Here is a 12725-nt window from a genome sequence, read left to right as displayed (position 1 = left end):
GGAATGTGGTAGTACTAACTGCTGACATGCAACACATAAATTGCCACACAGACAATTATCCTACTTACGCTGTTCAACTAAGGAATGTTGCAAGTGTTTGGTGGACAAACCGTCCAAGACTAGGATTGGAAGAAGAATGAAAAACTAAGTATAGTGACTGATTCTGTAAGCTGTTTGAATCGGCTGCAGTGATGTCTGGTCTTGTGACCTTCAGATCTGAATGCTGTTTGCTTGCACAGTTTGTTTTCTCTCTGTACATTGGGTGTTTGACAGCCTTCTTTTGTTTTTAATGAGTTCTATTGGCATCTTTGCTTAGTGGCTGCCCGTAAGGAGATGAACCTCAAGGTTGTATTAAGTATACATACTTTCAATATGAATGTTCATTGATGAAGTGGCTGATGTTAGGACAGAACCAGGACAAAAAAGTTCAATCCATGATGCAATTCTGCAAGATTTTCTACAAGTTCAGCAGATTCATTTGCTAGCCAACTGAAAGCATTTTAGAAGTTGCTCTCATTATGTTTAAAAAGAACATGCATGAATAACAAGACCGCCACCAAGTGGCCAAAGGCTGCATAACATGAGCAACTGTCTATCCATTGAACACACATCAAAGTTGCTGGTGAACGCAGCAGGCCAGGCAGCATCTCTAGGAAGAGGTACAGTCGACGTTTCGGGCCGAGACCCTTCTTCGCCCGAAACATTGACTGTACCTTTTCCTAGAGATGCTGCCTGGCCTGTTGCGTTCACCAGCAACTTTGATGTGTGTTGCTTGAATTTCCAGCATCTGCAGAATTCCTTGTGCTTATGCCTATCCATTGAAACATTTCAAAGCAAGCAGACAGATGTGTGTTTGTCTTTAAAAGGAGCATCTTGCTGGCAGATTTGAGTACATTTACAAGTCAACCACATTGTTGTGAACCTGGAGTTACACATAGGTCAGACTAGGCAAGGGTAGCAATTTTCTTCCCCTGCAGGGTAGTAGTGACAATCCAGAGTTCTTTTTGTATCGGATTATTTACCTAGGTAGAGTTTGTTAGCTGTTAATAAATTTACATTTTAAATTATTTTCATGTGCAAATCTAGTTCTCTAGAAATAGAAATGGTCTTCCCATATTTATATTAAATATAAAGAGGTAAATTACCATAAGATAAGAGCAGAATTGGGACATTTGGCCCATCAAGTCGCTGCTGTCATTCAATTATGGCTGATTTATTACCCCTCAATTCCATTATCCTGCCTTCACTAACATTTAATGCCTTTGCTAATCAACTACCTATCAACCTCTTTAAAAATATCTAATGACTTGGACTCTACATCTGTCTGTGGAAATGAATTCCTTATTCACCACCTTCTGGCTAAAGAACATCCTCATCTCTGCTCTAAAGTGACGTCCTTCTATCAGGAAGCTGTGTCTTCAGGTCCTGGACTCCCCATTATAGGAAACATCCTCTCCATGTTCGCTCCATCCACAGGCCTTTCAATATACAATAAGTTTCAATGAGATCCTCCTTCATTCTTTTAAACTCCAGCAAATACAGGTCCAGAGACGTCAAATCCCTCTCACATTAACCCTTCCCTTTCCAGAATAATTCTTGTGAACTACCTCTGGATCCTCTCCAATGCCAACATAAGCTTAAATAGGGGGCCCAAGAGTGCTGACAATACTCCAAGTATGGCTGACCAATGCCCTGAAAAGACTGAAGAGAAAGATGAAAGGAGGAAAGAAATTAAAATCCAAAGCCACAGTAGGAAAAACAAAACATTTCATAAACACAAGAGATTCTGCAGATGCTGGAAATCTAGAGTAACACAAAATGCTGGAGGAACGCAGCAGGTCAGGCAACATTTATGGCAAGGAATATTCAGTTGACATTTCCGTCAGAGATCCCTCATCAGGGTCTCGGCCAGTAACATTGACTGAATATTTCTTTCCATAGATGGTGAGTTCCTCCAGCATTGCGTGCATGAAATAAGGCTTGTTAACAACAATGTCCAGTTAAAGTGGAATACCTGTAATTTGAGAAAAATTCATATCAAACTGAGATCTGCCCATTTCTCTCTCTACCCTTATTATGAACGGTCCTGGATTTAAAACATTTATTGTTCAACTTCCACAGATACTGCTTGATTGGATAAGTTCCATTTGCTCTCAACATGGTCATTAAATAATGCAATATAGATGAAGTTACCTAATTTCAGCCTTCAGTAACTAGTCTAGAATTCCGAACATGATAAAATTTGTCACAGGAGTAGCAAACTATTAGTAACCTCCAGTGCCAAAGCATACACTTTCCATTTGTCATGATTCAAGGTACCAGCAATATTTTCTTAAATACATTTCAGATGAAGTAGCAGTGAATGAATCAATATTAACTGTGCTGTAAATATTGGCAACGACTGTGGACCCACATTAGCTTGGAATAGAAGCGATCAGGTTACAAATTCTAAAACATCTAATGTTTGTAATCTGAAGTGGGAAGGACAGAGACATATAGACCATGAGTGGAAACTAAGAGCAAAGGCAGTGCTGATTTGAGTCCTGCACAAATGTGGGAAGCAACTTCGATGCACTCATTGGAAGAAAGAATTGATGGGGAGAAACTTCAGTAAAACTGAAATATCTCCTTTTTACCCCCAGACTACAGCCTGGTCTACTTAGTGTTTCTGACATTTCTGTTTATATAATGCTACTAGCTTTAGTGCTTTCTCTCTCTTGTGCATTGTGAATTTAAAATATGTATTGCATGGTGCCCTCATGACCTTACCACCTCCTGTTAACTTTCTTCTATTATTCTCAATCTCACCTTCACCCTCAACTAAGCAACATCTTGAAGTCAAAACCTCCACCAATGTCACTTCCCTACCCTCATCTCTTACAACAGCGGAGGCCAAGTCTTTGGGCATATTTAAAGCAGAGGATAAAAGGTTCTTGATTAGTAAGGCGTTGAAGATTATGGGGTGAAGACAGGAGACTGGGGCTGAGAGGGCATAATAAATCAACCATGATGGAATGGCGGAGCAGACTTGATTAGCCAAATAGCCTATTTATGTTCCTTATCTTATGGCGTTGAGCCTATTGACCCACTTTAAAAAGTTCCTCTACATTTCAAGTCCTCTATTTTCCACAGCACATCATTAATGCTCACATTCATAGCAAAAAAGTGGCATTCTCCCTGTGCTACATCTCTACTTCACTGATACCAACAATGGTGCACCTCAAGGATGTGTTCCTTGCCTGCTGCTCTACTCTCTCTACACCCATGTCTGTATGGCTAGGCACTGCTCAAATGCCATCTATAAACTTGACAGTTGGCAGAATTTCAGATGGTGACAAGGCAGCATACAGGGGATAGATCAGCTGGTTGAGTGGTGTAGCAGCAACAATCTTTCATTCGTCAGTAAACTTAGTCAGCACCATCATGGGCACTAATCTCCTCAGCATCCAGGACATCAAGGAACAATGCCTCAAAAGGGCAGCATCAATCATTGAGGACCCCATCACCCAGGACATGGGCTCTTCTCCTTGCTACCATCAGGGAGGAGGTACAGAAGCCTGAAGGCACACACAATAATTCAGGAATAGCTTCTTCCCTTCTCCCATTAGTTTTCTGACTAGACATTAAACCCACGAATACTAACCTCACTTTTCTCCTCTTCTTGCACTACTTAATTAACTTTAAATATATCCTACTTACTGTAATTTAGTTTTTATTATGCATTGCAATCTACTGCTGCTGCACAACAAATTTCATGACGTATAGCTAACTCTGAATCCGCTGTAGTCTCTCCTTAGAGCACTAAAACACAAACAGGTTCTCCAGCCCTTCTAGTCTTATTTTCATAACTAGAAACAGTTCAATTCCATAACCATATATAATGCAACAAGTTGCTTCACACTTCTAACCTCCCCCTAACACACAGCCTACGCTAGCATCATTCGCTCAGGCCAGAGCAGCATAGTTTACATTATTACAGCTCAGGGTGTTGGAGCTCAATTCTGGTGCCACTTGTAAACAATTTCTGTAACATCCTCTCCATGGAATGTGTCTTCTCTCTGGTTTCCTCCCACAGTCCAAAGATGTACTGGGTAGTGTGACGAGAATACACATAAAATTAAGATGTTTGCTGGCCTGGGTTAGCATCAGTGACATCAGCAAGTGGTCTGCCACCTGCCCTCAGGGGAAGGAGAGATAAGGAACAATGGAGCAGCGTCTGGAGATGTGTAATGAAGGGACGGGGGAGAGAGAGCTGTCTGGAGTGGCTCCCCCGTTTGAACCCTGAACTGTTTGAAGTGATGGACAGGCGATACCCCAGCAGGGGGATAAAAAGGGACCGGTTTGCTAAGGCGACACACACGCCACCCGAGGTAACGAGACCCTGGAAGCGGTGCGCTTCTCACGAGTCGGTGAGAAGTATCAGACAACGGCCAGGGTGGAAAGGTACGATCAGCGGGAACCTGGTGTGTGTCCGCCCTTGCCTGGGTGCCGGGTTCACTGCAGAGGATCGACCGCATCTGGAGGAGGGGTCACAGTCGGTGACCTCAGGTGACATCACCAAGGACCCGCCCAAAAGTTGCTTGTGAGCCATATCGCCGGTCTGTGAGTGAAACCGTGTATGAATAGTTGTTCCTGTTCTCTCTCTCCCCGCACGTTGTCCATCGCCATGGCAACGATTACTGTGAACTGAACTACTAAACTGGACTGAACTTTGAGTCACTTTGAAATCTGGTCATTTACCCCTAGACAACGATAGAGCTTGATTGATGCTGTTATCTTAATTCTGTGCACATGTGTGGTTATCATTGTTGAACTGTTGCATTTATTATCCTTTCGATTACTGTGTTGCTTGTTTCTTTAATAAAACTTTCTTAGTTCTAGTACTCCAGACTCCAACTGAGTGATCCATTTCTGCTGGTTTGGCAACCCAGTTACGGGGTACGTAACAGTAGGTTAATTGGTTATTTTGTTATCCCATAGTTAGGTTAGGGTAAATTGGAGTTGTTTGGTCTGCGTGGCTCAAAGGGCCAACTCTGTACTGTATGCCTCAGTCTATATATCATATGCCAAGACCAACTTCCCTCCACTGATATCCAAATCTGCAACATGCCTGGAATCTACAGTCACATCTCATTTTCATTGCACAGGGAATTTGGTTTATTTCTGGTCTAGCCTTGTAGGTGGTGCCCTGCATCCTTGAAGCTTTCCTAGTAACTTATACTCAGCCCCCAGGACCATCATATTTATTTAAAATATGGTGGCTGAACCGGATGCAAAACTTCAGTTATGTACTAAATATTGTCAAAATAAGCTTTGAGTGCAGCCCCTTATTAAAGATGCCACATCATATGCTTTACCAACTGCTCTCTACTCATCCTGATCTTTATACTTTGTCGCCCAACAATTGGTATTTGAACGTACAATCATCACAGCGATATTTGATTCTGCGCTTCACACTCCCTGGATTACAAATATTAAACATAGTTAAAATGAGTAAATATTAAAAATTTAAATTATAAATCATAAATAGAAAATAGAAAAATGGGAAGTAAGGTAGTGCAAAAAAAAAACCAAGAGGCAGGTCCGGATATTTGGAGGGTACGGCCCAGATCCGTTCAGCAGTCTTATCACAGTTGGAAAGAAGCTGTTCCCAAATCTGGCAGTACAAGTCTTCAAGCTCCTGAACCTTCTCCCGGAGGGAAGAGGGACGAAAAGTGTGTTGGCTGGGTGGGTCGTGTCCTTGATTATCCTGGCAGCACTGCTCCGACAGCGTGAGGTGTAAAGTGAGTCCACAGACGGAAGATTGACTTATGTGATGTGCTGCGCTGTGTTGACAATCTTCTGCAGCTTCTTTCGGTCTTGGACAGGACAACTTCCATACCAGGTTGTGATGCACCCGAGAAGAATGCTTTCTATGGTGTATCTATAAAAATTAGTGAGGGTTTTAGGGGATAGGCCAAATTTCTTTAGTTTTCTCAGGAAGGTGCTGATGGGCCTTCTTGGCAGTGAACTCTGCTTGGTTGGACAAGTCAGGTCATTTGTGATACTGACCCCGAGGAACTTAAAGCTTTTGACCTGTTCCACTTGCGCACCACCGATGTAAATTGGGCCGTGCGGTCCGCTACTCCTTCTGAAGTCAACAACCAAATCCTTTGTCTTGCTGACGTTGAGGGATAGGTTATTGTCTTCGCACCATGCCATCAGGTTCTTCAAGATTCACATACATATCCTGCTAATTCTTTGGCTTAAAGAAGAAATATGAACTCTATATTACCTGACTTCTATATGAATTTCATCCAGCACTTGTGCCAAATGACCAATTTTAAGATTGCAGAACTCTACAAGACAAAGGGCCCCAAATCACAATTGTGTATGTTAGACAAAATGTTCAAATACCTCTACTGTTCACTTCATTTGAAACTTTTGTTAAGACTGCAGTCAATAGGTTCAGGACATGCCTCGATCATTCAATGACACATTAATTCTTCATCCTTGTACAGTACAATAAAAAGCAGAAAATCTACTATTAAAAACAATCATAACACATTCATCTTCATCCTGGGGAGCAAGTCAACATATGCAAATATGCCTTTTGCAGCTTATTATCCCTTTGTCAAATATGCTCTCACTTGGCATCATTGGGAAGTGTAAAACTATACACCTAAATTTAAGTCTTTAAACAGTTACAATTACACCATTAATCCCCTAAATCTCATCAGCTTGTTAATAGAAACATAGAAAGCCTACAGCACAATACAGGCCCTTTGGCCCACAAAGCTGTACCAAACGTGTCCTTACCTAAGAAATTACCAAGGGTTACCCATAGCCCTCTATTTTGCTGAGCTCCATATACCTGTCCAGTAGTCCCTTAAAAGACCCTATTGTATCCGCCTCCACCATCGCTGGCAGCCCATTCCACACACTCACTGTGTAAAAAAACTTACCTGATCTCTCCTCTGTACCTACTCCCAATCTCCTGCCTTCTCCCCGTATCCCTTCATGCCCTAACCAATCAAGATCAACCTCTGCCCGAAACACACATGGACTTGGCCTCAACAGCCATCTGAAGCAATGAACTCCACAGATTCAACACCCTCCCACCTAAGAAATACCTCATCTCCGTTCCAAAAGGACATCACTCTCCTCTGTGGCTGTGTCCTCTGCCCATGGACTCTCCCACCACAGGAAACATCTTCTCCACATCCACTCTGTCAAGGCCTTTCAACATTTGATAGGTTTCAAATTTATATTCTCACTCCTTAGACCCACTTTCATGGAAATTACAACTCATGTTCTCAGTATTATTTTTTAACTGTTGTACAATTGTTCTCAATTTTTTAAAAAATTCTAAAATCTAAGCTCGTTCCTTGTCAAATGGCTCTAATTTTGTGCAGCACTTAGTTGGATCTCTCAAAATTCCAAACGGATGTCATTAGCTTTATCAACTTCCTGCCATCTCTAAGCATTTATTACTGGTTGACATAATTTGCCCTTAACAGATGGCTTTCTTCATCAACTCAAAATTGTCCATATGTCTATTAATTTTTCCCATAAACTTACCAAACCTCTATAACCTTCTACACATCGATAATTAAACTGCTTTTTAGTTACCTGGTATTTTTCATATCATTTTGTCTACCTTTGTTGATTGACACTGTGCCAGCTACAAACAACAAAATGATCAACTTCTCAAAAGCAGAAAGATGCTGTCACTGGAGAGTGGGCACATATCTACTGCATATGAAAACTAGAATTATCCATTTATCTTCACTTCTGTTGGAAGTTTGGAAAGGGTGAAAACTGGGAACCAGAGTGATAGGGCTGAGGTTAAGGCAGTTGGTCTACAGAGAGGTAGTGCGCAGTGAAACTGCCAGGACAGGCTGATGATAGGGCAAAATTGTGGTCGGTAGTTTGAGTTGCAATGTTCAAATGGGCCCAAAATTGAAAAGGGTGAACACAGGACTATGGTGTTATATCTGAATCCACACAGTAGATGGAATAAGGTAATAAAACTTGTAGCACAATTAGAAATTGGCAGGCATCACTGAATCATAGTTGAAAGATTAAAGCTGGGAGCTTAACATCCAAGTATACACCTTGCATCAAAAGGACAGGCTGGTAGGGCAAGGGAGTGGTGTGGCTCTGTTGGGGGGAAAAAAAATCAAATCCTTAGAAAGGATAATAAGATTGTAAGGTGTAGAATCCTTGTAGTTAGAGCCAAGAGACTGCAAAGGTCTCATGGGAGGTATAATCAGGCCTCTGAACAGTAACCACGATGTGGGCCACAAATTAAAATAGGAGATAGAAGAGGCCTGTCAACAGGGCAATGTCATGGGGGATTTCAATATGCAGGATGCAGGTAGATTGGGAACATCAGGTTGGTGCGAAACCTATAAAATGGCTTTTTAAGAGTAGCTCATGGTTGGGCTCACTGGGGATCAGCTATTCTGGATTAGGTGCTGTGCGATCAGGTGAAATTGATTCCATCATAATGTGACGGAATTTACCCTGCAATTTGAGAGAGAAGCTGGCCAAAGTTGATTTGAAGGGGATGTCAGGTAGGATGACGACAGAGCTATAATGGCTGGCATTTCTGGGAGCAATTTGGAAGGCACAGGATACATTCAAAAAGGCAGGATGATGCAAATGCGGCTGACAAGGGAAGTCAAAGCCAAAATAAATGCCAAAGACAGGGCATATAATAGAGCAAAAAGTAGTGGGAATTACAGGATTGGGAAGCTTTTAGAAAACAGAAGGCAACTAAAAATATTATAAGGAGATAAAAGATGGAATACGAAGGCAAGCTAACCAATAATATGGAAGTGGATACAATTATTTTCCCCCCAGACATACAGTGTAAAAGAGAGGTGAGAGTAGCTATTGAACTGCTGGAAAATGATGCTGGAGAGGTAGTAATGAGGGACAAGGAAATGGCAGATGAACTTAATAAGTACTCTGCACTGTGGAAGACACGGGCAGTATGCCGGAATTTTGATAGTGTCGGGGGCAGAAATAGTCATTACTAGGAAGGAGGTTTTTGAAGGCATTAGTAATGATCTTTCCAAAAAAAATCCAATAGAAGTTGGCATGGTTCCAGAGGGCCAGAAAGTTGCAAATGTCGCTCTACTCTTCAAGAAAGGAGAGGAGCAGAAGGAAGGAAAATATAGGCCAGTTAGTCTGATCTCAGTGGTTAGGAAGATGTTGGGAGTCAATCGTGAAGGATGTGATTTCAGGGTACTTGAAGGCACATGATTAAAATAAGCCATAGTCAGCACTGTGTCCTTGAAGGAAAACCTTGTCTAATAAATCTATTGGAATTCTTTGAAGAAATAACAAGCAGGATAGACAAACAATTGGCAGATATTGTATACTTGGATTTTCAGGCATTTTGACATGAAGCTGCTGAATAAGATAAATCAGAATCAGGTTTAATATCACCAGCATACGTTGTAAAATTTGTTAACTTCATGGCAGCAGTACAATGAAATACATGATAAATATAGAAAAAACCTGAACAACAGTATTTGTCTATTAAATAGTTAAGTTACAATAAGTAGAGATAATGTTCATTGGGGGGAGGGATGGGGAAGAGAATCTCATTTAAACCTATTGAATGGTGAAAGGCCTCGATAGGGAAGATGTTTCCTATGGTGGGGGAGACTATAACCAGAGGGCACAGCCTCAGAATAGATGGATGTCCATTTAGAACTGAAATGAGGAATTTCATTAGCAAGAGTGGTGAATCTGTGGAATTCATTGCCACTGGCAGTGTGGAGGCCAAGTCTTTATGTATATTTAAGGCAGAGGTTGATAGATACTTGATCAGTCAGGCTATAAAAGATTACAGGAAGAAAGCAGGAGACTGGGGCTGAGAGGGAAATGGATCAGGCTTGATGATCAAGTGGAGCAGACTCAATGGGTAAATTACCCAATTCTGCTCCCATCTCTACGGTCTAAATTGAGTCACTTTATGCCTGACCCATCAGAAGATTCAGATCCTCAGACGTGGATCTCAAAGATAAATACTGCACTTTTTTTTAAAACAGCAAAACTACTGAATTTACACATTTAGGAAGCATTGTGGGAAACAGAAGCTTCTGCTGTTCATTTCAGTCTTTCTGGAAATGAACTTGAGAAATAAAATGGAAGCTTTACCTTGATAGGAAACTTGATGGTAAGAATGGAATTAACAGTTGGGAAGGAATAACTTTGCAATACAAACTTCAAAGCCTTAGTGAGACAGATGATGGATACAGTCAAGCAATAATCTGTATCCAATGATTATAGCCAAATTTCCTATTGTCCTTGTGGGCAGGAAAAACTGCAGAAAACCTGATGATCAAAAAAAGCAAAGGCAAGAATCTAAAACAGTTCACAGCATTTATATCAAAACATGCAAACAAAAGCAAAAGGGAAATACACACTAGTGGATACAATACCATAGCAGTCATTGGACACCCAAAATCATGACTTCTTATTACCTTTACAAGATAACATTTTCCCTCACCTGAACATGTACAATGGGGTAAAAGTCTGCCTCCTCTTCTAGGTCAGCCTCAAGTCAAGCTCATCATCCTCGAATATAGCCCAGTTAGGATTTTGGGGAAAAAATATTTTCAGGATGGCAGAAAGCACCTTGAGTTTATCACTACACAAACAGATTTACATCTAACTTCAGAAGTCTTTCTCTTCAAATATTGTCGATCTCATCAACAATTTTTAAAGTTTTAGTCCACTTCATTCTTGGTTGTGGCTTTTTTCACAATTATGACATTTGGTCACAGCACTATGAAAGAAGAAATTTTACCGTAGAATCAGTGGAGCCAATAGGAACTTTTGTGTGTGGTGTCATTTCATCGTAAAAAGATGGAACAAATTTTACTGATGTAACAAAATTTTAGAAATGAACTGATAAAAGCAGAACCAAACCCAGCAGTTAAGAGTCAGAAATCATTGCATTTGGGCAGGTAATCACAGAACACTTAAAATGGAAATACAGTTCAAGTACATAACTATTTAATACTCACATAACTTTATTACTCTAAGAAATAAAATGCTGCTCATCCGCATTTTGGTCTAAATCTATTTTATAATATTCAGCAATATTAAAAAATCTTAAAACCTATCAAAAGACACTCTTGCAGATTAAATACTTAACCATAAAAACAAAAATCTTAGTTGATGGACAAAGCAAATACAACACAATTTTTATAGAAAATTTTATTCAACATACAACATTTTCCAGCAAAAAGGCAATATACAGGAAAAGATTTCATACACTGCTACGTGAATTAAAAAGATAGAAGGAAGAGAAATTGTGAATTGCAGATTTCTATTTTACTGCACTCAACTAGACACGCTGCTGCAATTAGCTTAAAAAAAACCCAGTCTGAAATAAAACTACACGCAATGAATATCAACATCAGTGACTTTACCTGCAGACTCCTCCATGGGAATTTTATCCTTAGAGTGTTAAATTGTACATGTTCATCATTAAATATACATTTTTTTTGTATTTTTTTTTAAATTTTTACAAAGTCAACAGCTTACTACTTACGTTATTGAGCATGCCCTCTGTGCTAAAGGCTGTTTTTGTCATGTTATAATTTTTCACATCTCACCATGACAAAATAGAACATTCAGATTTTTCAACTTTGCCTTTCCAGCCACCACTGTTTTAAAACCAACTCCCCACAGGCAGCACAGTAAACCCCACCTACTCCAGTCAGTTACCATTCGGAAGCACCAATGGCCATAGCATCAAAGTAAAACAAGCATAGCCAGATCTACAAACTCGCACCAGGCAGGATACAATGAGTACTGATTTATTATTATTGCCAAGGTGTTCTACAAAGAGTATGGTATGGGAACAGAAACCAGGTCATGTTTAAAAACAAAATCAAAGACCACATTCAGCTGGGAGAAAAAAAAAATCTCCTTAATATTAAGTGCCAACAACGTGCAAGATGTAGTACAGACACCATTTATTAATGCTGTGAAAGTAGGTGGTGTACAAATTCACAAAAATTCTGAATTCATCCAAACTACCTAAATAAAGAAAAACTATCCAAATGACTGTAAACATGAACATGCTGACTGCTTCTTCAAGCATTTGTGAAGTTTCACAACACTTGTAATTAACAGCCAGTCAAAGATGTGAATCCTATGCCATCTGCTGTGGGTTATTCTAAAAGGCATGAAACCATTTAGCAAATGACTAGCTGTTTTCTTACTACTCAGCTCCTTCACTATGCTGCCACATTTTTTCACCTTTATAAGAAGAACTCACACCTGACTGCATTGCTCTTTGTAAAGGGTAAATCCATTTCTTTGCTCCATCTGGAAAATAGGCAGTCAATTGGTACAGGGAAGCCAAACCGAACAGCCTCAACAAAATAAAATTAGCATCAGCAGCAAATCCTGTCGCTGAAGACTTTTGACAAGGTGCACTTGTACCAAAGTTTTTTGTTACTGTTGTTGGATAGGTGCACAGTGTCTTTTTGATTCTTTAAATTTGTTTTTTCAGACACACAATTTTGACCAAGTCATTTATTGGTGTCAGTTGTGAATCTTGATCGCTTTTTCCAGATATGCATAGCGACTTCTCTTTGGAGCTTTATTGAAGTGATCAAGTCCCAACCATGGCCTTGGCTGGGACATATTACCTGGAACAAGAAAAATACATCAGATACTTGATTAATTTTGATTATATGTAACTCAGTTGT

The 12725-nt window shown here is 40.2% G+C and overlaps 1 protein-coding gene across 6 annotated transcripts in view; it reads right to left on the bottom strand.

The window, feature by feature from the left end:
* Nucleotides 1-11225: 11225 nt before the first annotated feature.
* The window catches only part of usp7 (ubiquitin specific peptidase 7 (herpes virus-associated)), a 77225-nt gene continuing 75725 nt past the window's right edge, over nt 11226-12725 (bottom strand). For all 6 annotated transcript variants that reach the window (XM_063059222.1, XM_063059221.1, XM_063059224.1 and 3 more), the window contains one exon: nt 11226-12665. In XM_063059222.1, coding sequence (XP_062915292.1) covers nt 12559-12665 — 107 coding nt within the window. In that variant the 3' untranslated portion in view covers nt 11226-12558. The remainder of the gene's footprint in view (nt 12666-12725) is intronic.

Source organism: Mobula hypostoma, chromosome 9 (assembly GCF_963921235.1).
Source record: "Mobula hypostoma chromosome 9, sMobHyp1.1, whole genome shotgun sequence".
NCBI classification, from domain to species: Eukaryota; Metazoa; Chordata; class Chondrichthyes; order Myliobatiformes; family Myliobatidae; genus Mobula; species Mobula hypostoma.
The sequence above is the reverse complement of the archived record's forward strand: the minus strand, read 5'-3'. Positions and strand labels throughout refer to the sequence as shown.